A 24,425-nucleotide genomic window follows, 5' to 3' on the forward strand; every position below is an offset into this window, starting at 1 on the left:
CAGGAAGTGTAGTCATTATGTTTTCATGCATGGGTTTCACAGGCGAAACCTCTGAGGAAATACACACTTCGTCTCCCACCGCGGCAGCGAACACAGTCATATTATCCAGCGACAAAATAAATAACAACTTCTTAAACGACTGCTGTTATTTTAGGAATGGCATGTCTGGTAATATCGCGAGGTTTCGGTTGGGCGAGAATCAGGCTGCTACTTCCCGGGAACGGAAACGTTTCAATTTAGCTAAGTGTCAAGCCTGCACAAACAAAACTGCATAGTGACGTTTATGACTCGGCGTCATATTAACTTTTCTTCAGCTCTATACTAGCATCGGTTTTTAGACAGCTGGTAGCTTATAGTACTATTCACAGTCCTCAGCGCGCTAAATGTATGGACCACGCTCAGATTCACGCTAACGTGAGCTAGCTCGCTAGTTTGTCTACACAGTCGGTATTTGTCCACAGGAAATAAAAATGTCCGTGGAGCACAGGACAAGCTGGATATTGACAGGCGCTACTGTCGCCTGTGTCACCGCTTTGTATGTGCCCTGTGTACAAAAGACTGTGCCCGGTGGAGACTCAGGTGGGTGTTAGCCAGCTAGCTAATGGTTTTCTGGTCATGTGGCTTTGTTGTGTTGCCAGGCAGCCAATCGTGTGACGCCTTGTAGCGACAGCCGCTGAATGAGTGCTGTCCGTGGTACTGCAGGTACTGCAGGTTTCCGCCAACACGAGGGACAAATCTTGGACATGTGCCTGAATTATTTACACAGTTTACACACCAGCACGGTTTTTCATCTTATGTTAATAATTGAATGTTAAAGGCCGGAATGCACAGGAAGTAACCTTCTGGATGACATCTCTGGTAAAAATATATAAAGGATTCTTTATAGTCAGTATGAAGAACAAATAAAATATTTGCCGTGAGTTTAAATGTCGTAAGTTGCACACATATTTCTATGATTTCTGGGAAGTTTTGTGTCTATTATTTTCATTGTTTTTACTGATTTTCCTGTGCCTTGGTGGGACAATTTAAGTGTTTTTATTCTATTCTATTAATTACATTTGAAAATGGATCATGATACATTTGGTTTTATATCCGTTATATATTAACAAAAAATTCTTTGAAATCTGAAAATCTTGTAATGATACTCTGTAGTCCATGTCAAAATTTGACCCAATGGAGTTTATACTACAATAATTAATACAATATAAACTTTCTTCACCTGCGCTGAAATAAAGTATTAGTTCATAAAGTTATTAGACTTGAGCATTTTTCCTCAGAATCCACAAAATTTGTGTAAAATTATTTCTTGGATAATGTACTCACTGTTTGTAATGACAAAGTATTGTTGACAACCCTGACATATAAAATAACATGTTGTATGTTTGTTTGTTTGAATTGAATATTGTGTTTATGCATACATTTAATTTGCACTCTTCTGAAACAAGGCTTAACAGTGGACCCAAATGTATTTCACTCAGCCTATGTTGTAGGCCAATGTGTTTTCCAACACTCTTGTAATGCAGTTTATGAAGAACTGCCTTGCACAATTACAAACTGTTTAAAAGTGATAGCTACGTTGCAAACTTGTAAATGTGGACTTGAGGGCATGAAGGCTCTGCTTGTTAGGTTTTCACTGCTCTGGCATACAAGCTGCTGTGGAGGGGAATGCGCATTTTGCAAAATGAAAGCATATGAAAGCTTGGCCAGATATGAGTGAGCACAGACGAGAGCAGGCAATTGGAGCGCTGAGTAGCCCAGCTGGTTCTGCTGCTGTCTACTGAACGGGGCCTTTGAAAAAATGGCCAGCCCCTTCTCCACAGTGTTTAGGGACGGTGCAGGATGCCCGCTCTGATAGTGCCAGCTGAACACCCTTTGGAATTCTCCAGGTCTCCGTCTCTGTGTCCTAATCTCTTTAGGTGTGATGTGCCCTGGAGAGGCTTGAGCACAGCCCCACGGGTACGCTGTTGTCTAGGAATGTGGAGTGTGGAAATGATGGGGATTATGGGAAGACTGGTGTGGGTGCCCATGCTCCACTATCACAAAGACTCTTGGCACCCATGCTGCTACCCCGTTGAGTCAATATTTTCCCTTTTTAGTATTGGGGCTGCAGAACTGCATCTCCGTGGCACCGAGATGGATGTTTTGGCTCAGTGTTAGTTTGAGGTTTTCTGTATTGAATGGTGTAAAAGTGTGCCACTACTGAGGGAAAATGAGTGAAATTGAGAAAGCGATGAGGGAAGAGAAAGTGTGATGTAAAATGATGGCAGGTAGCTGGCGGCTCATGCCAGGTGAAATGGAGCTGTGAAAACATTTAAGCTGTGCAGGTGGGGGAGTTCTGACTTCATGGTCCATTAGACTGATAAGAGTTGGGGCTCCTCATGTGGCAGAAATTTAGGCATAATAATTCACTGTATCGACAAGGTTGCAAAATGTGTGATGAAGCCAATGCCATCTGAAATTCAGTCGTTCTGTTCTATAATGGTTGGTGCTGCATCTGGGTCCATGTTCGTGCTCTTCAAAAGTTTATTTTGAAAATGTAAAAACAGTTACAAATGCTTTGATCAAAAATAGCCACCTTTACTCAGTTGATGTTTGCTTAAAAATACTGTGAAATAAATTACCTTTTGATTAATTTTTCTCCCCAGGCTATATGTCTGAACCTACCAGACATCCTGTCCCACATAGTTTGTGTGCGGATGAAGCGATAGACTGAGAAGACAAGGCCACTTTTTTATTGACTGCATTGGATGGAGGAAATGACTACCCATCTAGCACCAGTAGAGGGAGCTGTCTCGAACCCAAACATTTATCAATGTCATTTAATCTGAACCAAATTTCAATTTTCATGAGTGGGAGATGCAAACATTGGGTGAGAAATCAGTATAATTTGAAACGCTCTGGGTGTATTCTGGCACAAATGGGTTTGTGCCCAGATACATTAAAGCTTCCTCAAATAGCTTTTAGGGGTTTTCTTTTCACTTTGTGCTGCACCTCACACAGAGCTTGTCAAAAAATTGTGCAACCGGCTCTTATTTTTACAGCTTACCTCATTCTGTGACTGTCACCAACGTTGTCTTTTCTGTTTGTGCCCAACGGACTAAACGAGACATTGAGACATTGGGAGTGTGGGAGCCACAGAGAGGCACGTAGAGCGTCAGAAGAAAGAGGAAAGGGAAAGGACCCTGATGCATGGGGAGGCTGGGACTGGGAGCATTATTCTCAGATCAGCATATGTGTGTCTTTGTGTGACAGAGCATTGGAGAGGGAGTCTAATGGTTTGTGTGTGTGTGTGTTTATATCTGTGTGTATGTGCTGGAGGAAGGGAGGGAGGCATCAAGGGAGAAGCGAGAGATGAAGAGAATGAGCGTGCCGCTTAGGAAATGTCACACTGGGAAGATTTGTAGGTTTTGATCCTGGCAAATTAATGCAAAACCCCAGTGCAAGTATTTGATTTGGGAAAACTTTGGGAGCAGACTTGTCTCTTAATAATAATTATTGGGTTTACATTAATTTCCTCCCCTATTCTCTTCCACAGGAGAGCTGATCACCACTGCTTGTGAGCTCGGGGTGAGTATTAGCTGTATTGTTTAATCAATTCACTCATTAACTCTTATAAGCATTAAGGAAGTTTAATTAAGCATGGGCAGAAAGCAGATTAATTTACTTTCAGTCCACAGGTTTTTCCCCTTCTTTTCTATACACTTATTTTACTAAGTTGCAAGTAGAGAATGCTATAATTTGCAACCCGTTTTTCAAATCCAATTAAAGTCAATGGTAAGGCGATGGCTTTTGTAGGCTTTGCCTTATGTACGGTATAAGGCTTATTATATCCACCCCTCTTTTTTTGTGTGTGTGTAAGCCGCGAAGAATGAACTAAATCGGGTTAACAGTTATAATAAGTTTTATTATTTAATAAAGTTTATTACGCCGCTGTGATCCTTTTAGGGAGGCTGTGTCGGTGTCACTATGCCAGTAATCCTGCCGTTAGTGCTGCAGTCCGTGTGGCCTGCCTGTCTGCCTCTCAGGCCTCCCTTGGGCCTCGCAGGCCGTCCCTGGGCCCCAGGCTGCTGGCCCCCCCTTCTGATCCCCAGAGCTCCAGAGTTCTGCTTCCCCATGCTCCCTGTGGCCTTTGTCCCTTAACTGTCCTTTTGCTACACATCTGTACACTCCTGCCAGCCACACCATCCTTCCTTCACATTCTCTTAATTGGTGCTCACTTTGGTGGAGCGATGTACCTGTCTGATGCCAACACTCGACCAAACTGTTTGCTGAGTTACATTCTTTTTTTATCTCTTTAAATTTCTCAGTTACCTCGTTTGCTCCTTTGCTTCTGCTGACGTACAACCCCCAGCCCCCCCACCCCCCGCATCCCCACCTACCCCTAATCCATCCATCTGAATTTGGGTGCGTTGTTTCTATGTTTGAATGTAACCAATGAGCCTTGGCTGTCTGAGGTGACCGGCAAGGTAGACACACTCTCACCTTTCAGCTGTGTTCATTTGAAGAGCTGTCCCTTTTCTCTGGTTGCATGGCTCATGTTATCAGTGCCAGGGAATGAGTCTGTGTTTAATGACTGAGCCCTTATCAGGGTGGAGGAGACTTAGCGGCTAATTGCTGTGATTGCCGAGATCCCCCAGGCGAGAATGACTGCAGCTTGGAGGTGGTTTGGGGGCTGGGACTGGCAAGCACCACGTGCTCTACCATGGGCTCTAGGGAGCTACACTGTCCTTGGGAAGAGGCCAGAGGAAAAGAAGTGAGAAGAGGGAGGAAGAGAGGGAGAGGACGGCTCTAGTGTCAGAGTCAGTTTGCGGTCATGCCAGGCAGCATTGGTTCTGTTACTGCATCTCTGAAGCACACCCATCTACTGACAGCAGAAGAGCAACTAGATTTGCTACTCAGTTACAGAGGACTAGTTAACATAATAAATCCTGCTACTCCTTAGCACCATGTGCTTCACTGTTGCTTACTGGTTATCTTCTATGTTCTCATTTTGTCTTCTTATGTTTATCTCTAGTATAGCATCTACACTTTCACCCTAGCCTGCTGTCTACTCACGCACATCTTGAGCATTACCTTATTTATGTGCTCTTCTCTTGAAGCTGTCAGTCTGTCTCTCATCTCTGGATTTGGACTGTCTTTTTGTTCTTAGGTGGCCCATCCTCCAGGATACCCTCTCTTCACCTTACTAGCTCGGCTGGCTATGTGTCTTCTGCCCTCACTCTCTCCAGCCCACAGTGTCAACCTAATGACTAGTCTGCTGGGGGCTGCTGCTTGTGGTGCCCTCTGCCTTTCTGTCTGCAGGTAAGCACATGAAATATAAGTTTCTTCAGTAATTTTCCACTGCTTGCTGATGTGTTTGTGTTATTCCTCTGTTGTGTGATTGTTGTGCTGTGATTTTAACAAATATGCCAGGGCAATTTAAGTGATTTAATTCTCCCTCAAAATTGGTATCTTCACACAAGGTGTGATGACACACAGTTGTGCTTGCATATGTATGTCTCAAACTTAAATTTCAGGAAAGCACAGTGAAGCCTTCTACTGGCAAACTCTGCTCATACCTCAATTTGTATGGCAAAAGTCAAACATCCGAGGGACATATTTTTTTTGACTGACTTTTTGCATCTTGATGCTGTCTGGAACAGAGAGTGGTATTTTTGGGTCCTGTCAGACTGGCAGCATTGTCCCTGATCCTCTGCTCAGTATTCAGGAGCAGAGCCCAGCCGCCTGCCTTCCTCCCACCATCCTGCCCTGCCTGTTTACCCATCAGCCACCCGTTGTGAGCGTGCGTGTGTATGTATATCGCAATTATCACACCCTCCAACCCCCACCCAGACATCCCCATTCTCCTGCCCCACCTCCCACTGCCCAGCATGCTCCCAATCCTGACATGGCACGATTTCTTATCTCCTCCTTCTTGCCTCCTGGGTCTGAGAGGGACAGGATCACTAACTCCACTCCTCCCCTCTCTTCAACCATGTCTCCCCTCACTCAGTCATGAACGCAGTGTATGGACTCTGCATTGCCATCTACCACCCTGCAGTTTCGCCTGCTGCTGACCCCATCATGTAAGAAGTATTTCACCCCTTCTCTCTTTGTGTGTGATTATCCCCTATGGTTGGCCAAACTACCTTACATCACCCTTTTGCTGATCTTAGTAATTTTCCACCTTGCATTGCTGGTGGCAGCTTAGTGTCAACATTTTTCCTTTTTGTCACTATTTATGCATACTGGGACATTTCCAAGCATGTCATATATATCTAATTTAATCGTTCAGAATAAGAATAGTTCAATATGATGTAATTTCCTCCTGCTTTACACCTTGGCGATGTGTGAAAATTCAGTACTCTGTACTGGATCTACTTCCTGTGTGCATGGCTGGTGTGTGCTAAGTGACAGGTGGTCTAGAATAGGTCAGTGTACAGAGTCATCACTGCTGCAGTGGGCTGGGGAGGAAAGGCTCCCCAGGGGACTGTCTCTAAGCTCTAAGCCCATAGTGCATCAGCCTTAGACCCTGCCCTGCCTTACTGCTTCTCAGAAGTGAATCAGTTCCTGCCAGCTTCAACCAGTGTTCCTTCAAAACAATGGGAAGGAACACTGTGCTTCTCTAGTCTTAATACATTTATGAGTTAACAGTCAACTGGATGATTGGAATCAGCTCTTGGCCAGACATTTACAGGCCAAAAAATATCCTGCACTCTGGGTGATATTTGGCTCACAGTGTGCATGTTAAATGTTGCCCTGTTTGTAATCTCTGGGGATTTAGATCCAGTTTTGGATTATGGTCAAATAAAAAGTTATTATGAGGACCTCCAACCCCACACACCCCCCAACAAGGGATGATGAGTGGTGAGGAATACAGCCAGAGCATACAGAGTCACACCATATAAGCTCTTAAGTATGAACATATAATCTACGCTTTCAGTTTGAAAAATAAGCATAAAAGGTTTTCGTCATTATCTGCTCAGGGCCTAGTTTGGGATCGGCTTGTGGCTGTGGATCAGTTGGCACACTGCCTGGTGAGGGGTTACTGGAGAGGGCAAAAGTTGAGGAGGGTGAATGGGGAGGAGTGGGTTTCTGGATGGTCAAGACCTCCCTCTCAGTTCTGGCATGGAGGGCATTGGGTGCTTTAACCATACCAAGAAAACTGGCATAGATGTCATGCCATATCCCTGCAGGGATTCTCTGGCCAGGCTTTTCCCTCAGATGAAATGCCAAAACGGACCAGTTGACACCCGTTCATACCTGCTCTGTCCTTGTAGTAACAGTTTGCTGTGTCTTTTCCCAACATAATTAAGTTCTGAAATGTCTTTTGTTGTTTTGTCCTTGTGAGTCTCTCATAAACTTTTTCACCACTTCTTATTTTTAGGTTCGCATCAGCCAAGAAGTAGACTTTTTACCCTCAAACAAATCATCATTTTTGTGATTATTTTCAGATGGCAAAATATGTTGAAGTTAATACGGGTACTTGAAGGCAGTTTCTCTCAAATAGTAATTGTAAGACCTTGAAATTCATCTGGAGTATACCCAACATTGCAAGCCTTTGATGTATCAATTTAAATTAGTCGGCCAGATTGCCGTGTTTAATGTGGGGGAATGTAAGTTGATAGGCTTGGAAGCCACTTCTGTCTCTTGCATAAGTTTAAATGTAGCACTTAGCCTCCCTTTGATTTGTCAATTACAGTTTTCTTGGCTTGATCATATGGTTTGATGGCCAAATTGCATGTCTTGTTATGTTTTCACACCATGGCCTGACAAGCCTTTGAGGATGGTGGACATAATGATAATTACTATCAATTGCACTTGGAGGTTCACAGAAAGAAACATTTGGCCCATGCACTGTTAAAGGCCTCAGCCATGAGCCTCTAGAGGAATGCACCCTTCATAGTGGGATAATCCAGACAGCTCGGTATTCTGTGCTCTCTCGTTTAACAGTTATCTGCTAAAGCTGCTCAGAATCTCTGCTACCTGCAAGGAATCTCTCTCCATTCCTGAGCTTATCCTGAGAAACCAGGAGCGGACACGTTAGCATGCTGACAGCCATCGAAGCAGAAAAACAACCTCCTAACGCTCAGTCATCAGCACTTTTTGTTTGATCATATGATTACATAACAGCACTGGTGAGGCTTTCCAATCGTGTCTGGCCTCCCCTTTCCCTGGCGGCCCTCGAAACAAAATGCACACCTGCGAGAGGCTCCCCTGCCAAGAGCTGGCCCATGTGGCACAGCTGATACCTCAGTGGACCGGAGGGTGGGCGTGGTGCCATCCCCTGCCTTGTGCTATGTCACCAACTCCTTATAAGGACCTCCACCATATGGTCCTGATGGCGCTCTCCCTCCTCGCTCAGGTGGGTTGTTTTTCCACAGGAGTGAGGTTGTGTGTATCTTGTTGGGGTCATGTCAGGAGCAGTGTGTGTGGGTATTGTTGTTTTGCAGCCCTTTGTGTAGTTTTGTTTTTCTGGACATCTTGAGTGCAAGTCTCTTGGAAACAGCTGAATAGAGTTATATTGTTGGATAATGTTCTCACCTCTCCCTGCAGGTGGCAAAGCCGCCCCTCCCCCTCACATCTGCTATGGTTGGATAAAATCTTAGTCCCAAGTGGCAATAGAGAATGCACTATTACCGGTTTTCATGTGAAAATGCAGAAGACAATCTTAGGTTTGTCTGTTTAAAAGGCCCGAATCTCTGGACCTTTTGTTCCATTTGTGCAATATCTCAACCGTCACATTGTAGTCCAACAGACCTCCTTTACCACCCCCCCCATCCTCGGCATGACCAATGGTTCCCCCAGGACTCATCCACTAATACAGTTAAACAGATGTCTAATGAAGATGTTATTTCCTCATTACTGGCTATGGGATGGGGATAGAGAGGAGGAGGGAGGAGGGCTAGATAGACAGCAGAATACTGTACCAGTTTAATATTCCTTTCGCCCGTGGGCCCAAGATTGTGTCTGCCTCGGACGTCAATATTACATTCCTCACCCACCACAGGCGGTCTTAATAAGGCACCAGGCACGGAGACGGATCAGACTCGACAATTACAATTCACCCAGAATTAGTTAATGGAATCTATACAGCAACATTTACGTATCACTGGTGTGTGCCTAATGACTTTGTTGGAAAAAGCAGCAATAAAAATGGCATTCAGTGAATTGCATAAACACAGGATTTTTGTAAATTGTTTTTTTTTCACCCTCTTCCTGTAATTTTTGTGTGTTGGGTGGAGATTAAGATGGCATTCTGAGAGAAATTGTCATGTCAGTGGCTGCATTGTTTGAGCAGAATTGTGGTGATTAATTTTACACGCACTTGGAGCACTGGAGCGCTCTCCTGGAGGAGGGGTGTCTGAGCGGCAGAGCCGGGACCCTTATTTACCCTGCTCTCTCTTCGAGCAGACAGCCTCCTCTTCACACACTGGATGAGACGGGAAAGACAGGGAAGTGCTTGGTTCGGTGACCGGCTAAAAATTGGGCTGTGGCATCCCAGATTCAAATATACTGAAAGTTAGTTAGGAAAAAGGATTGGGCCTGGACAGTACTGAAAGAATCATGTCATGTATAATTCTTACCTCAGTATTAATAATGTGATATTTTGGTAATGATTATTGATAATCATCTTTTTGAAGAAAACCTTACATGAAATAATTTTGAAAAATGAAAAAGATATTAAACAAATGGAAACATTCATAAAGAATTTCACTTGTCTCATCATTAGCTAGTAAGTTCAAAATATCATATAGTGGTATTAATGTTATATTTATGAAAAAGCTGATATCATTGTCAGCATGTAAGTAAGAAATGCTTTTTGATATTAATAGATATTAAAACTAGAGCACTGTAGCAATTGTGTAATCAGTACAGTCCATTGAACTGTTATGCTTTTGTTATGTGATGAACTGGTGATCTGTCCAGGGTGAACCCAGCCATTCACTCAGCTGGGATTCCCTGTGTCTGTTAAGTGGTGAGAAGGATAGACGGTTATATATTGGTATATTGGATGGATGGATGTTATACTCTTCTCATGTTAAAAAAAAAACCCCGTAATTAACATCTTATCTAGTCTTTAATTGCACTTTGCTTGAAATCATTAATTTAAAGAGATACTGCAGTGATTTAGTGTTGCACGTCCAGAAGTTTAGAGGCCTTACAGGAGACAAGTGAAATCAAAGCAGCAGAGCGTGGTGACATCCTGACTTTTCATGCCAAGTACAGGTCAAAACACCAAAACCCTGGAACGAACATTTCCTGAATTGCAATTAAGTAGCATCTTTCATTTAAGCCTCCCTGCCTGGTTAAATGTCTATGTTTTTCCACCTTTACAAAACTAGTTTTGTTAATACACCTTCTGCTTAATAATTGTTCTCTCCAGTCTCAAGATAATGATGAAGTTGTCAGGGATATTTTCACATTTACACATCTACATTAGAAAACTCAGAAGATGTTATACACATCAGTTTGCTACTACACTGTTCGACATATAAACCTAACATTATGCCCATTTAAAAACATAATTTTGCAAAATGATCAGTATGATCATATTGTAATGATACAATTCCACTGAAAGACAACAAACAATAATACTGAAATATTAATGGGCCCCAATTCATACTGGTTGTAAAACAGTATTTGATTTCCCAGCACACACACACAAAAACTTAAATTTGTATATCAGTTACAGCCTGGCTTTGAAATCTCAAAGCAGTGCATCAGACACTTAGCACTGATATGTAACAGCTACTAAGTAGCCTGCCCGTTGTCCTGGCCAGAGGAGAGCCTTGGGGTGTCAGCGAGGGCCAGCTGGAAACCTCAGCCTCAGCCCGAGCTGGCCACCTCCTCTCTCGGGCTCTCTACCCTCTTCAGGAATGTGTGATTCTTTTCCAGCGCTGCTTCCCCAAACCACCACTCGGTTAGAGAACAGTGCAGAGCTGATCCTCGATGGCACAGCTGTGGTATTGTCTGTTCCCCAGGGTGGTGTGTGACAGTGGCTCCCTTGGCCAACGCCATTGTGAAGCCTCATTCAGTTCAGAGTGCTGTTTTGTGTGCTGTTATTTAGCACAGATGACTGGTGTTGGCACGCCTCTGGCCCATACTGTAGAACTGAGGGGGTAAATGAGGCAGGTCCCATTTTGACGCTTCAAAGTGATTCTACTGAGCTTTTTTGTGTCCTTGAAGAGGATGTTGCTTACCAGAGCCTGTTGTATTATTGCCATCGCTTCCTTTTGTAATTTACCTTTGATCTCCCAATTTCTGTGTTCAGAAGTGTTCGATACTTCATATTTTCAATTTTTTCATGTTTCTTCATTTTCATTTCATTTTCATTTCTTCATTTTCTTTAGAAAAAACAGTTGAATTTTTGGTAATTTTATTTTCTAACCATTTACATTATTTCCAAGTTTGTACATTCATTCTAGGCTTTCTGCATAATATTTGTCATTCAGTTAATTACCCAAGTGATGACACAGACATTTTGGCAGGGTGGATCAGTTCAGGGTGGAATAGTCTCATTGTCAGCCGTGTTATTCCCCTGTCACGTCTCAACCAGGCCATTGTCAGTGAGCCACAACATTTCAGCATAGCAGCATCCTGCACCGCATTGAGTCGCGATAACAGGGAACACGGCCACACTGGTGTCAGAATGTGTCCTGCTTTATCTGTGCGCCCTGGGAACAGCCAGCCCAGAGAATGAGCCGTGGAGAGGCTGAGAAGGCTGACTGGGACCCAGGTGGTCCTGCGCAGACAGACAGGTCATTTACAGCCCGCACTGTACACACACCACTGGGCTCTTACGGACTGACAAGCTCTAACAGAGAGATTTGTCAGGCACTCAGGGAGAATAAAGAAGTTGAAGAACAAGAATGTGTGTGTGTGTGTGCATGTTTGTGTGTGTGTGTGTCTGTGAAGATGTGACAAGTGCTGCCTGGCTATCAGACTAGACTTCAGAGACAGGAATGTACTTGGTGTAATAACCTCTTCCGTGGACCCCCATGACAGTTCTGCACCCAGTTGTACCCCAAAATCGGCCCCCCTGCTAGGTGTATGAGCTATGGGTTAATTGTCATGCAGGGAGGCAAAATAATGGGTGCGGGGGGTCTCTGCACCTCAACAAAAGTCCCCATCTGCCCCCCCATCCTTCTTCATCCTTCCTTCAAGTTACAACTAATTCCTGGAGCGGGGCAGCGAGAAAGACGTTGCTATCTCTTATTAAGACCCACTCCTAGACGCCCCATCAACACAGCCACCCCACCCACCCACCCCAACACACACACACATACACACACGCATGCACGCACTCTTTCACTGAGCTCGCCTTACAGTGAACACAGAGGAAAAATAGTGGAGAGAAGGAGAGAGAAAACCCAAGAAAAAAAGAGGAAGTAGTCAGCAAGCAGAGTTTTTTTTCTCCCTTCCTCTCGCTCTCCCTCTCCTTTTTTTCCTGATTTACCGCGCTTTCCTCAGAAAGCTCCATTGTTCCCCTAGCCTAAGTCTCATCAGGCCTTTTGTGGCTGACTATCACAGCGGCAGGCAGAGAGCTGGAAATGTATAAATGGTATCATGCCTTGTGATTAATGGCGGTGCTTATGAGTCAGGTCTGATAACGGGCCTGCTCTCTACTCAATTTCAGATACCGTTAATGGAATCTGTCTTCTGCGATTGTAATGTGAGAGCGCCTAATTTGCTATGGAGCTTGAAGCTGTCACCGGCAAGGGATTGTGGGGTCATAAGGGACCTGGCAGCCGTTTGGCCTGCAGCTTGTATCTGCGGTGCTGAATAGAGCAGCTCTCTGCCTGTCAGTTAGCTGATAGGCTGATGAGGACTCTAAGCCACTACACACAATGGCGGAAAGGGCCATACTGCCTGACTTCCCTAATTGTCGAGCCTGCTCATATTTCAGAGCCAGCATGCCGGGGACTGGGCTGCGTTTTTTTTTTTCTTTTCTCTTTTTTCCTCCTCTCTCTTCTTGAACTTTTTTCTTCCTTTTTCTTTATTTCATCCTTTATCCCGCACACTGTCTCACCCCTTTAACACACACTTCTCTGCACTATTTTCCTTTTCTTTACCCTCTCCCCATCATTTGTCGCCTCTCTCTCTCCCCCCCTCTCTGTCTCTCATTTTAGTAAGTGGTGGGTCTTAGCGTATGACAGATTATCCCAAGTTTGCTTCAATTACGGCAAAGGAGATGGAGACAGTACAGGAGAGGAGGAAGGAGGGAAAACTTTTGTGCACACATTATATTTAAGAAGCTGAGGATAAAGTGCTATCTCTACCACGGTGGTTTCTGTGCCAGTCTGCTTGAGATCAACCAGCTGCTGTGGAGGGAGTTCTCATGATATGGAATGGCCCAATTCACTGAGTGTTTTTCAAGGTCTTGTCCGAGAAAAGCAAAACTTGGGTCGAATAAGATTATAATGGATCCCCAAATTAGTCTGGGGGTGGCTTTTTTTGACTGCAAAATTTTAATTTTGTCTGAAGCTGCTGACTTTGTTGTTTTGCCTTTTTGTGTCAGTGCAGTGTAACTTACCTCATATAAACTACTGAAAAAGAAAAACATAAAGTTCTGTAAAACTGACTAAGAACAAAAATGAAAGCTAGGATTGGTATATTTTGAATACTCACAGACATGTTTTTCAGATTCATTTTAGTTCAAGATTCATTTTTGATGATTGCAGCAACAAGCCTATAGTGAAAAATGTCATCAAAGAAAACTGAATGCTGCTGCTCCCTCACTGTCAGGTTGGTAGGTGCTGGTCCTGGTGCAGTACTGGCTGGAGGCCTGTTCGCTGTTTCCAGGCTGAGCTGGCAGTGGTCCATGGTGGCGGAAGTCTTCACCCTAAACAACCTTTTTGTTGGTCTACTCTTCTTCTTGACTTCCAACTTCCATTGTGCTGAAAACGCCACTCAGAGGGGGAAGGTAACTCAGTGCAGCAAAATTCCACACATATTGAGGACCTGCAGTTTCCTCTGATCAGCCCTTGATAAGATAACTACATCGCAGTGCTGTGTTAAAATGCTTGACCTTCCCAGATTGCACACTGGGGAGCGCTGTGCTGTGGTTTGGGACTCTGCAACCAGCACACCCTGGTGCTGTATGTACTGGTCATCATTCCCTGGGTTCTTCAACGACTTTATTCTCACAGGGTAAGTTCTGGGGTCTTAAGTATAAAAAGTTAAGTGAAAGAAGTTCTGAATGTTTGTTTAAGAAACCTCTAGACAGGCAAGAGAAAGGGTGTATATTAGTTGTATGTGCAACAATGTACAGGGAGGAGTCATAGAGCTCATACTTCAATTTTGGCACTCTACAGATAGTTAGGCAAAAACACTTCTGCATACTTCTAAAACAGGAAAAGTAGAAAACCTTTATCCAAGAAAATTAAGCTTGGAAGCAGTTTTTACAATATTTCTACAAAAAATATGTTCTTTATTGCTTTTGTTTATTAGCCAAAGTGGGGTCATGAGTCCCCTTGGTTTACTCAGAGAGATTTGAGATGCTTCAACAGGTTCCTAGCATACTTCAGAATATTTTCATGTTATCATTAGTCTTAACAGTTGCCTCTTAAGGGAAGGGATGATTGTAAAAATATGGTAGGATGGAAAAAATTGAGAACATGTCTGTCCTGACAATCTCAACAGGAGCTGTCTTTGCGTGTCCTTCTGTCTCTGGGAGTCTGTTTCCTCGTTGGCTTTTTGCCGTACATCTACCTGCCCATCTCCTCTTTCCTCAACACAGCCCGGTGGAGCTGGGGGGATCAGACCACCCTGTCTGGACTGCTGACCCACCTGCTGAGGGCTGAATATGGCACCTTCAGTCTGGTACATATTGCTTGCCCACCAATAAAGACACTCTAGATTTTTTTAAATCATTTTACCATTAGTCTGAATTAAATGTACCAGTTCATTGTAATCTTCTTGTGTTTGCAGGCGAAGACAGAGAGCTCTGTAAACCTGACCACAATGCTAAAGTGAGTCTACTTTCTTAATTGCTTAATATAAAGTTCTAGTATCTATATTATTTATCAAGTGTTTACTGTATGTACTAAGCTCATACATATTCACAGCCCTTTCAAATTACATGTCTTACCATCTCTTGTGGTTTATGCATCATTTGCATATGCCTCATTGCATTTAGTGTAAGATTGTCTTGTAAGATGGCAACTAATCATTATTGTTGTTATAGATTTATATACTGAATACTATTGAATCAAGTAAGTATTGATCAGTCATGTAGTCTATGAAATCACAGACATCACTGTTGTGGTCTTCCAGAGCCCAAAGTGATGTCATCAGATTGCATTTTATGAGACCAAAAGTTCACAAGGCAGAGATATTCGATTTACAGCGACATGATGATATAGTTTGGGAGTTCCAGAAGTGGTGAAATGTAGTCAACGGAAAGGTGTGGGTGGAGGTTTTCAAAGCTATCGGACGGGCACTTCAGACGTAGTATTCTGGCTCCCATACTGCCTATACAATCTTAGTGTTATGTTTCTGCTTTTACAGTAGATTGTAAGATGGAGGAAATAAACTATAGAGGAAAACCTTTGATCAGTAGCACAGTGAGAGTGCACATGGTTCTAGAGATGAGAGACCCAACCACTTTTTGTGCTGGTTCTGGTGTTTTACACAGGTTTAACCACAGACACTCCAATCTGTTCTGAGAGGCCAGATTCATTTCTGCAGCCCATCTCTTTCTCCCTCTCCCTTCTCCCCAGCAGCTTTTGTTCTTCCCATTCCACTCTTTCCCATCAAAGCAGAACTGAACCTGCTTAGAGGGCCAAATCGCTGTGTTCTGTTTCTCCAGCAGTTTGAAATGATCACTCAGCTCTGGTGTTTAAGCGTGACAAGCTGTGATGACAGACACTGCAATAGAGCTGGAGAAATTGTATTTTTCCACTCCAGCAACCCCCCACCTCCTCCACCCGATTCCCTCCCTTTCTCCCCGCTGCTACCACCACCACTACCACCACTGCAGTCATCCCACTCCTGGTATCTTTCTCCAGCTGACGGGATGGGGGTGCATGTGCGTCTTAAGACCCCCCACTACCAACCCCCCTCTGCCAGGCACCCACCCCTTCCCATCACCCCTGCTGCTTGATGGACAAGCACACCTTCAAGATGAGGAAGAGAGGCGAACATGACAGGCATGTCGCACTGGAGACGTAAACCCGCTGGAGAAGCTGACACACACACACCCAAAAACACACGCTCTTGAGCACATTCACACATAGTGTACATTGGGAGATATAGAGACTCAATAAGCTGTCAAATAGAGATGGGTATTAAGGAAGAGGCAGGAAACTATCTCTCTGCTCTGAGCAGGCGCTCTGTGACTGACAGGCGCTGTGAGGAGAGGACAGGGCAGCGGGGGGTGGATGACACAGTCATTCGCATCTGTCAATCCGATTGAAAGGAGGAGTGCACAGTCCAAGGAGTTTGTTTTGATAGGGGATGGAGGGCATTTAATAATTGCTGTCCTTGAGTTCGGTAGCAGGGAGGGTAATTGGCTCGTCTTTGGTGTCCATCACATGTGCTACATGTGTGTTTGTGTGCAGGGCCCAGTTGGACCACTGCCTGGCAGACCTTTCACTTCCTGTTCTGATGCTGGCATTAACAGGCCTTCTCCTCTCCTCATGGAACAGGTAGGATGAGTGAGATGGCGGCATACAAAACACCAAACTCTGTCACACACATCTCAGCAGCCACTTCAACCAAAAATCTAATCCCCTGGAGTGAAAGACAAGGAACAAAACCACTGACAAAATGATCTTAGAAAAAAAGAATACAAAAAAACACTAAGGCACCTAACTGTCAAGCTGTCACAACGCTCCACATTCAAATCAAGAGAGGCTAATGTGTGTTTTGGATTTTCAAAAACATGTTTGTGTGCACAAGTAAATCACTGCTTGCATGTGGCAGTGTGGTGGCGTGATGCATTAATTCATTAGAGCAGTTCCTTTTTCTTTGGGGTGGAGCTGATAAAGCAGAGTGATGTCTGGGGGCTCTGTAGGACACCGGCCACATCCTGCCCCCCCGGGGTTGCATTTTGATAAACTTGGCTGTATACACACACAGATGAGAAAGAGCAAGGTCAATTCATAGGATTGCCAAGGGGAAGCCAGGAAAATACTAATTTACCTAATGTTAAAATGTTGAGTCGAACTGTTCATTACTACAAAAGAACAGCTTTGCTTTTTTTTACCCATTGTACCTAATGTGAACAATATAAAACAGCCAAAACAAATAAAAAATTTTGATGTTTGTGTTAGTGGCCAGTCAGTGGAACCCATCATATCAATGCACTGGCAAGAAAACCAAAAGACATTTTTCTCTGGGTTGGAAGTGTCAGATGATGATTTGTTTTTGCCATAAGGGTAACATGTTTTCTTTTTAGTGTATAAGTACATTTTACAGCTGTACTGTAATGAGTTTGTGATTCAGCGGTTGGCAGCAGCTCATTATGACTCAGTCTGCATTAGAAAATCAATCATGCACCTCTTAGCTGGCTGGCATATGCATTTGCTCTCAGGCTTGTGATCTCCATCCCTGCATTAATATTTTTATGGACTTCTTCAAAACAAGTATGGTTTTTCCAGAGTAAATAGACAAATAATAAAAATGAGAACAGTATTTGTATACTGAATAACAAGTGGCCTTTCCTATCCTAGGACGTGCCGCTCAGTGACCTGGCTGTTGACCGCCATGCTCGTGGTCTACTCTCTGTTTTTTGCTTGGAGAGCCAACCTGGACATCAGCAGACCCCTGTTGCTTGGAGTGGTGAGCTTTGAGACTTCATCTCATTTTGACATCCTCTTTCTAAGCCAAAGTTTATCTGTTGTTTTCATTTACCTGCAGGGTTCTGAGTTACAATTGCAGTTCAGTTTTCAATATATGAGAAATCGATATTGGCACATATCGTACAAAAAAACTAGAAGAAACACTGGTGTGTGTGTGTGTGTGTGTGTGTGTGTGTGTGTGTGTGTGTGTGTACACGTACATGTGTGTCTGTGCGTGTGCTTGTCTGTGTATGCTCACTTCCTGCAGGTTGAGCGTTTCTGGCTCCAGAGTGATGCTGCTTTGTGTGTGCTGGCAGGCTTCGGCTTGAGCCGGACACACAGTGAGCTGGAGAGGAGGCTGGGCCATGGGGGGTTATGGAAGACCACAGGCTGGGTGCTCACCATAGCTCTGTTAGCACATATGGTGCGCACCAATCACAGGTGAGCATTCCAGTCGGTTAGGGTAACAAATGTCACATTGGGTGTGCTGAATAACAGAATGCAGTTCAGGAATATTAAAACATTATTGTTCATTGTTTTGGTTCACAACAACACATCGGGTTTCAGATGAAACAATGACTATGAGATAAAAATGTAGAGTTTCAGTGTTAAGATTTTTGTTGGTATTAACATGCACTTTGGGTGAACAGTGTAGGACACACAGTCCTTTTTGCACTTGGGCGAGCATTTCATTCGCACAGTAAAAAGACATACAAACACTCTCCAAATACTTGCAGGCCCACCTCCACCATTGGAGAGTTGCAGTTAAAATCCCTGAAGTCTTTGCAGACTTTGCACACAGTTATAAAAAATAACTACACAACAGCAAAAATTGTGATATATATCAGTGAACAAGAAATTGAGGAAAATATAGCTGCATTGTATTGTACTTCTATGGGATTTTAGTGATTTGCTTTTTTTGTGATTTTCTATTAATTTTCCTGATCTTGAAAAGCAGCCCGATTCTGAAGTAACTACACTGGCCCCAACTGTGTCCTGAGTTACTTTTAAATACTTCCTTCTGTTTAGTCAAGTTAAAATGAAATAAGAACTCCTCTCTCGTTCTGGTTCCTTCTAAAATCCCCATGCACAAGTTTTTCCTGAGTAAACCTGATTTGTTTCTCCTCTGCACTTCATACTGCAGGTCTGAACTCCGCATGTCAGGTTTTTTCTCTGCTCAGCCGATGGTAGGGGCTAAAGCGAGGCACGGTTAGCACATAGATTCTACTCACAGAGCTCAGTCTGAGATGTTAGCTGTCCGAGAAGGCAGATTACACCAGCGTAGTGTCGGGGAGTGCCAGACAGCCATCACTGAGCGGCTTTGATCAAGGGGAGAGCATGGCCTGTGCTGTCAGACCCATCACACCTGTCTCCCCACGATTAGATAGGCAGCCCGAGCGCTCTGCAGAGGGGAAGGGGCGGGGGCACTGACAACTTACCCTCAGAGCACCTTTAAAGCACACCTACAAACAGGGACTCTCTCAAAAACGCGCGCGCACAATTTCACACACACTTATAAGCAGTGTTAAAGATGCACTCAAGCCCTTTTTAAGTTCAAGGAAACACAACTCGTGTTTTTGATGACATGCAGTATGATGGTGTATGTGCTAATGATCCCAGGGAGTGTGATCACAGCAGAAACAGTGTGGTTGAGAGGTTCGGCAGGGAGCTCCTGGCCTCCGTCCCAACAGGCTCAATCATCCTGACCAGAGGAGATCTGCCTGGAAACTCCCTGCGCTACTTATACTACTGCCAGGGTGTGCGGCCCGATGTACGTCTGGTCGACCAGGAGGTCAGAGCTTTGTTTTCTCCACTGTCTTGACTTTGTTGTTGTCACTTAAGTTTTGATATATGATTGTACCAAAAAAAGATAAAGTTCCCTCTCAACACAATTAAGTAGTAATTCAAAGTTTATTAGTATTACAAAAGTAGGTTAAACATCATTATAATTTATTGAGATTTCATGTTCTTTGTCTTTCATTTCGTGTGCTGCGAAATATTTATTGATGACAAAATTCATTCGTAATCTTTTGGTCATCATGTAAGAAAGTTATGATTTCTTCATTTTAAAAAAATAAATTAAATTAAAATGATTAAATAATTGAAATGATTAAAATGATTTTGTGAGGAAAGGAAGATTTGTCTGGCAAATTACGTTTTTGGGTAAAATGTCTGCTATGTGATAACTGAACAAATTTAAACAAAATTATTTCCTGATGTTCGCATGCTTTTTGAGTTGGGTACATAGTCTTTATGTAAATCATATTTTTACATATCTCTTCAATATCACAACCATAAGATTCAAGAAAGAGGGTAATAAAAGTTGCCCCAGAAAAACATTGTTATAGCCTCAAATACTGAGGTAAATGTGCAATAAATTCTTTAAGTGAAATGTATACTGAGTGGCAGTTTAACTGCTGTTCACACTGGAATACAAGGAATTGTACAGAGTTGGTGGTACTTTTTCTTCTCTCTAGATGATGACATACGCGTGGTATGTGGCCAAGCTGGCGCAGCACCACCCTGGGGTCCACTTCCCTGGCCACTGGTGGGACCCGGCCCACCCTGAAGAGAAGGACACCTTCAGTCTGGAGCAATTTCTGTCCCACAACACACAGTGAGTCACAGGGAGACCGCTGAACAGATAAACTGAAGGCTGTAAAATGTCGAGAAAGTGAATTGGACAGGCAACGATGGTCCAAATGAACAAGTGGGTGATCTAGTGAGACAGAGATCAGTGGGATGGTCGACACAGCGGTGAGTGCAGAGAGGAGATAAGCCTGTAGAACTATTGAGGCCATAAAATGAGTCTGATGAACCACAGAACTCGACTAATCTACTTGATTTGGTTAAACAGTCTCGGGCGGACTCATTGCTGCTCCCTGCTCTCATCACTCACTGCCTCCAAGAGGAATTGAGTTCCAGAAACTGGCTGGAGGCCTGTTAATACCAGGCCCACCAGGGGGCAGTGTTTGCCAGGCCAACGTGCCTTTCTCTCAGAGGGGCAACACTGACCTGTGGGATTAACCCTCGGGGCCGAAGCCTTTGGTGAGCAGCATGGGGCCTGAGGGATGCTAGAAGGTGTTGGGATGTTCCTGTGTGTCCCGTCAACATCAGTTAAGTGGGAGGGGAGAGAGGGTTGGATGACAATTGAGGATGTAAGCAAGCCTCTTTCTGGCTGTTTTTCTGTAGGAGGAATGTGTTTGCCTGCATTGGGCTGCCTGACGGAGACCCAAGCTGGGAACGTAGTTTCTCTCGTTGGCCCCTGGGTGTGTGTGACTACTTGGTGCCCATCCAGAGGCAGTTTCACCCTGAAGAATGGGCCCATCGAACTCGCAACATCTACAACTGGAGTGAGCCACACAACAGGTGCATACACAACCAGACAGAGTCATTAGCATCTCTAGACAGGTGTGTGTTTAACCACTAAACATACAGTTTCCTCCCTTTCCCCTTCTTCAGTAGACCTAATGTTAAAGAAGATCACCTTATTCCACAGTGTTTGACAGTAATATGGTAGGTCCATAAGACAGCTCTAGCTGAAGCTATACACTGAGGTGTTATACCAGTTTTAGTAGTGTAATAGTGCAGTCTGACATATTTGTTATCTTTGAAACTTTTGGAATCTTAACTAGAATTTAAAATACATATCTGAGGGGCTGAACAATGTTAGACTCCACAGTATGATTTTTTTTAAGACCAGCCCATTGGGAAAACATCTTAGGATTTTTAGATGAAATGTGAAATGTTCACTCAGAAAGATATCCACATATTATTGTCTCTCTGTGGTCTCCGCTCATCCCTCCTCAGACTCCACAGAGCTTCCCTCAGTGAGGTTGTCCTCTGTTCTTCATGCTGTGATCCAGCTCTTTGTGAATTCAACCAGAGCAAGACATTAGGCCCTCAGCCATTTGAAATGAGACTGAAGATGAAAAATAATGAGTTTCTTATTGCATTTTGTCAATAACTGTGTCAAAAGTGGAATTAGTCAAAGCTGCATATTCTGCTGCTGTTGCCAGCAGCCCTTCATTCACTCAGATATCCACGGCTGAATACTGTGACATTATTTCCCGCACCCTCACGACAAGCGTGTCCGCCGATGCCCACAAGCCAAATATTAGCTCAGGAACCCTGCTAAAATATTCTTTTGAAGAAGAGGTCAAGTGTTTACAGTCAACAAAGTGAAAAAAGGGAGATGTGGTTTTACTGCATGTCTAATGTGCTGGCTGGTATTGTTGCTCCGTCATTTAATGTTTATGCAGCAAACATTGATGTTTAGTGTATCAAAATCCGCACTGTTGAGTGGAACAATATATTCACATAAATAATCATTTATAGTTAGTGGAACTGTGCAAAGCCAATGCCTGAAGCTGTTTACATAAAGAAATGTTCGTTTGTGTGTGTGAACAGTTTCCATCCTGCGTCCTGGGAGCACGTCGCCAATGAGGAGATGTGGCAAGCCAGGTACACTAAACTTTTCATTTCCTCTTTGGAGAGGTTGTATACTACTGTGCAGATAAAAAGCTGCGTCACGATTCGTACTAGCCCACTAGAACATCTCCATAAACCAGTCTTGTGTGGTAGAGCATCTACATGTACATTCTGTTTGGTATCGGCATCTACATAAATCACTCCATTGGAGTGGTGCGTCTGTGAGTGCGGATCTGCATGGCTCATCCATCCAGCACTTAGCCCTGAGCCTGCGTGCTTTGTTTCAGGATGAAGACGGCTTTCTTTCTGTTTGACCTGGCAGAAAGGATGCAGGGAGAGGGGAAAGCTCGCCTCTTTGAGCTGTCTTACACTGTGAGTCTGACCTCAACAAACATGCAGCAATACTGTTACCATAAAGGGGCAGATTTAAGTGCCACACAAGGTAAAATGTGGCATATTCAGGGGCTGTTTTTCCTGGAAACATCTGCTTTTACATACTTGTATCCTAGTGTGTTTATGTGTTTGTGTTTGCTGGGCAGCTATACAAGGAGATTGTGGAGGCCCACTCAGACTACCCCCCAAACTGGGACAAGAACTTGGCACTGGCCTGCGAGAGGCTGCTTCGCTCGGGTCACCAGGGCTACAGTCCAGACAGCCTTCTGACCTGCAGCACCCAGCACTTCACTCGCTACCTGGAGAAGGAACCCACAGATCCCCAGGCACCCGCCATACGGTCTGCCATTACTTACCTGCTCACAGAGAGAGACAGGCTCCGTCAGAGCCGGAAGCAAACCCCATAACAAGATCCAGAGAGACCTACATGGAACTGGCACACTAAGGGTGTGCTGCAAGCCCAGCCCATAGTGCAAGGCACTGGGGAGGCAGTCTGAATGTGTCTTGTGGTTTAAAGGCGGTGCTCCAGAGAGATAGAATGAGGCAGTCATGTTTAGGTTAAGTTTTGGACTGAACCAAATTAGACTTGTGAGATGAGGGTTAAGAGAAGCGCTGGGGCAGAAGTCCCGGGCTCACAAAGGACAGAGAGCCATCGCTATGCCATGTTTCATTTGATGAATGTTTACAGTAGACGAGGGATGGAGCTTGACTTTGGGAAGCCTTTACTGACCCCAATCAAGCTGCGCGTGCTCCCCTTAAACTCACCCATTCGATTGGTTTATCGTTACATCTCGTCCTTTTTTTCCTCTCCTCTTCTGCTCTCACAGTTTTTAACGTGCTGATTATTTTGCCTCAGCCACTGCTCTAGTTCTCCTTTTCTCACATTAGGATGGCAAGGCTGAGATTGAGGGAAAACCAATTTGGGGGCAGAAATGGGGGATTATAGTGGCCGTTTAATCTAGGACACACTTGTGCTGTGCCACACAGTCCTCACTACGCAGCGCTACCCACCCACCCCTCTATCCTTCCATCACTCTATCTTAGATGGTCCTTTTAATTTTTTAAAACTAATGGATTCGATGAGTGTGCCCCCCCGCCCCCCTCTTCCTAACGAGAGAGCTGTAATCCCTCATGGATTTAAATGAAATGTGAAATGTCACAATGCCAGGGACCCTTTTAGAGGTGCGTTTCTGTGTGCATGTGTGTTGACTTGTGTTTGCATGTCCGCATTTGCGTGTGTGTTTGTGAACATGCTTAAATCTCAACCCAAGCCTTTTCCCTGCCTGGAAGCACATAAAAATGTTGTCGATAAACAGATCACTGGAAAGAGAGAAGAGCACAAAGTCATTCAATCTCCAGGGACACGTGGGAGACATGCAAGACCGTCAGCCTCCCAGCTCGCCGGAAAACGTTTAGCTGGACGTTTAGCTCTGTGAGGGTTGCTGGAGAGACAACTGCTAGTGGCCCATAGTCTTTGACATATTCCCGGGGTCCAGAATATCAGTTACACCCTGTTTTTGTAAATGCCAGTGCCGACACTAATAAACCATGTGCCATGAAATTTGTTGTAGAGGTCAAATCAGTGTATTGCCATAAGCTTTATGAGACACTGCTGAAGGAGTCTGCTGTGTGAGATACCACTTGAAAGCGAAGGACAGTAAGTGCGTGTGCAGTTTTCTCAGAATGTAATCTGCCCTCTCTTTTAGCAGCTGTCAGCTGGCTGGATGATGAGATTCGACCTGCTGTATCACAGATGATTTAGTTTCTCATAAAAGGGGAAAACTGTCACTCTTTCTACAGATGAAAATGTTTCAATAAAGTTTCTGTTCATTTTAA

The 24,425-nt window shown here is 44.1% G+C and overlaps 1 protein-coding gene across 2 annotated transcripts; it reads left to right on the forward strand.

Moving 5' to 3' along the window:
• Positions 1-161: 161 nt before the first annotated feature.
• On the forward strand, positions 162-24,425 carry tmem260 (transmembrane protein 260). Of its 2 annotated transcripts, none has more exons than XM_046413343.1 (16): positions 162-579; positions 3,536-3,567; positions 5,150-5,301; positions 13,729-13,906; positions 14,020-14,133; positions 14,626-14,805; positions 14,914-14,954; positions 16,545-16,631; positions 17,658-17,766; positions 18,034-18,206; positions 19,386-19,557; positions 20,243-20,382; positions 20,958-21,134; positions 22,176-22,229; positions 22,484-22,638; positions 22,736-24,425. In XM_046413343.1, the coding sequence occupies exons 1-16, from the start codon at positions 471-473 to the stop codon at positions 23,032-23,034; spliced, it is 2,172 nt and encodes a 723-aa protein (XP_046269299.1). In that variant the 5' UTR covers positions 162-470; the 3' UTR covers positions 23,035-24,425. The 2 variants fall into 2 exon arrangements, with proteins under 2 accessions (XP_046269299.1, XP_046269301.1); XM_046413345.1 differs by having other exon boundaries at positions 22,484-22,568.

Source organism: Scatophagus argus, chromosome 15, assembly GCF_020382885.2.
Source record: "Scatophagus argus isolate fScaArg1 chromosome 15, fScaArg1.pri, whole genome shotgun sequence".
In the NCBI taxonomy this organism is placed as follows: domain Eukaryota; kingdom Metazoa; phylum Chordata; class Actinopteri; family Scatophagidae; genus Scatophagus; species Scatophagus argus.

Bases quoted from the DNA above. Each gene is read 5' to 3' on its own strand.
- tmem260 (XM_046413343.1), top strand. From the start codon at position 471: ATGTCCGTGGAGCACAGGACAAGCTGGATATTGACAGGCGCTACTGTC. The intron at 3,568-5,149 runs GTGAGTATTAGC...TTTTGTTCTTAG, and splicing joins CCACTGCTTGTGAGCTCGGG to GTGGCCCATCCTCCAGGATA. The intron at 17,767-18,033 runs GTGAGCTTTGAG...CACTTCCTGCAG, and splicing joins GACCCCTGTTGCTTGGAGTG to GTTGAGCGTTTCTGGCTCCA.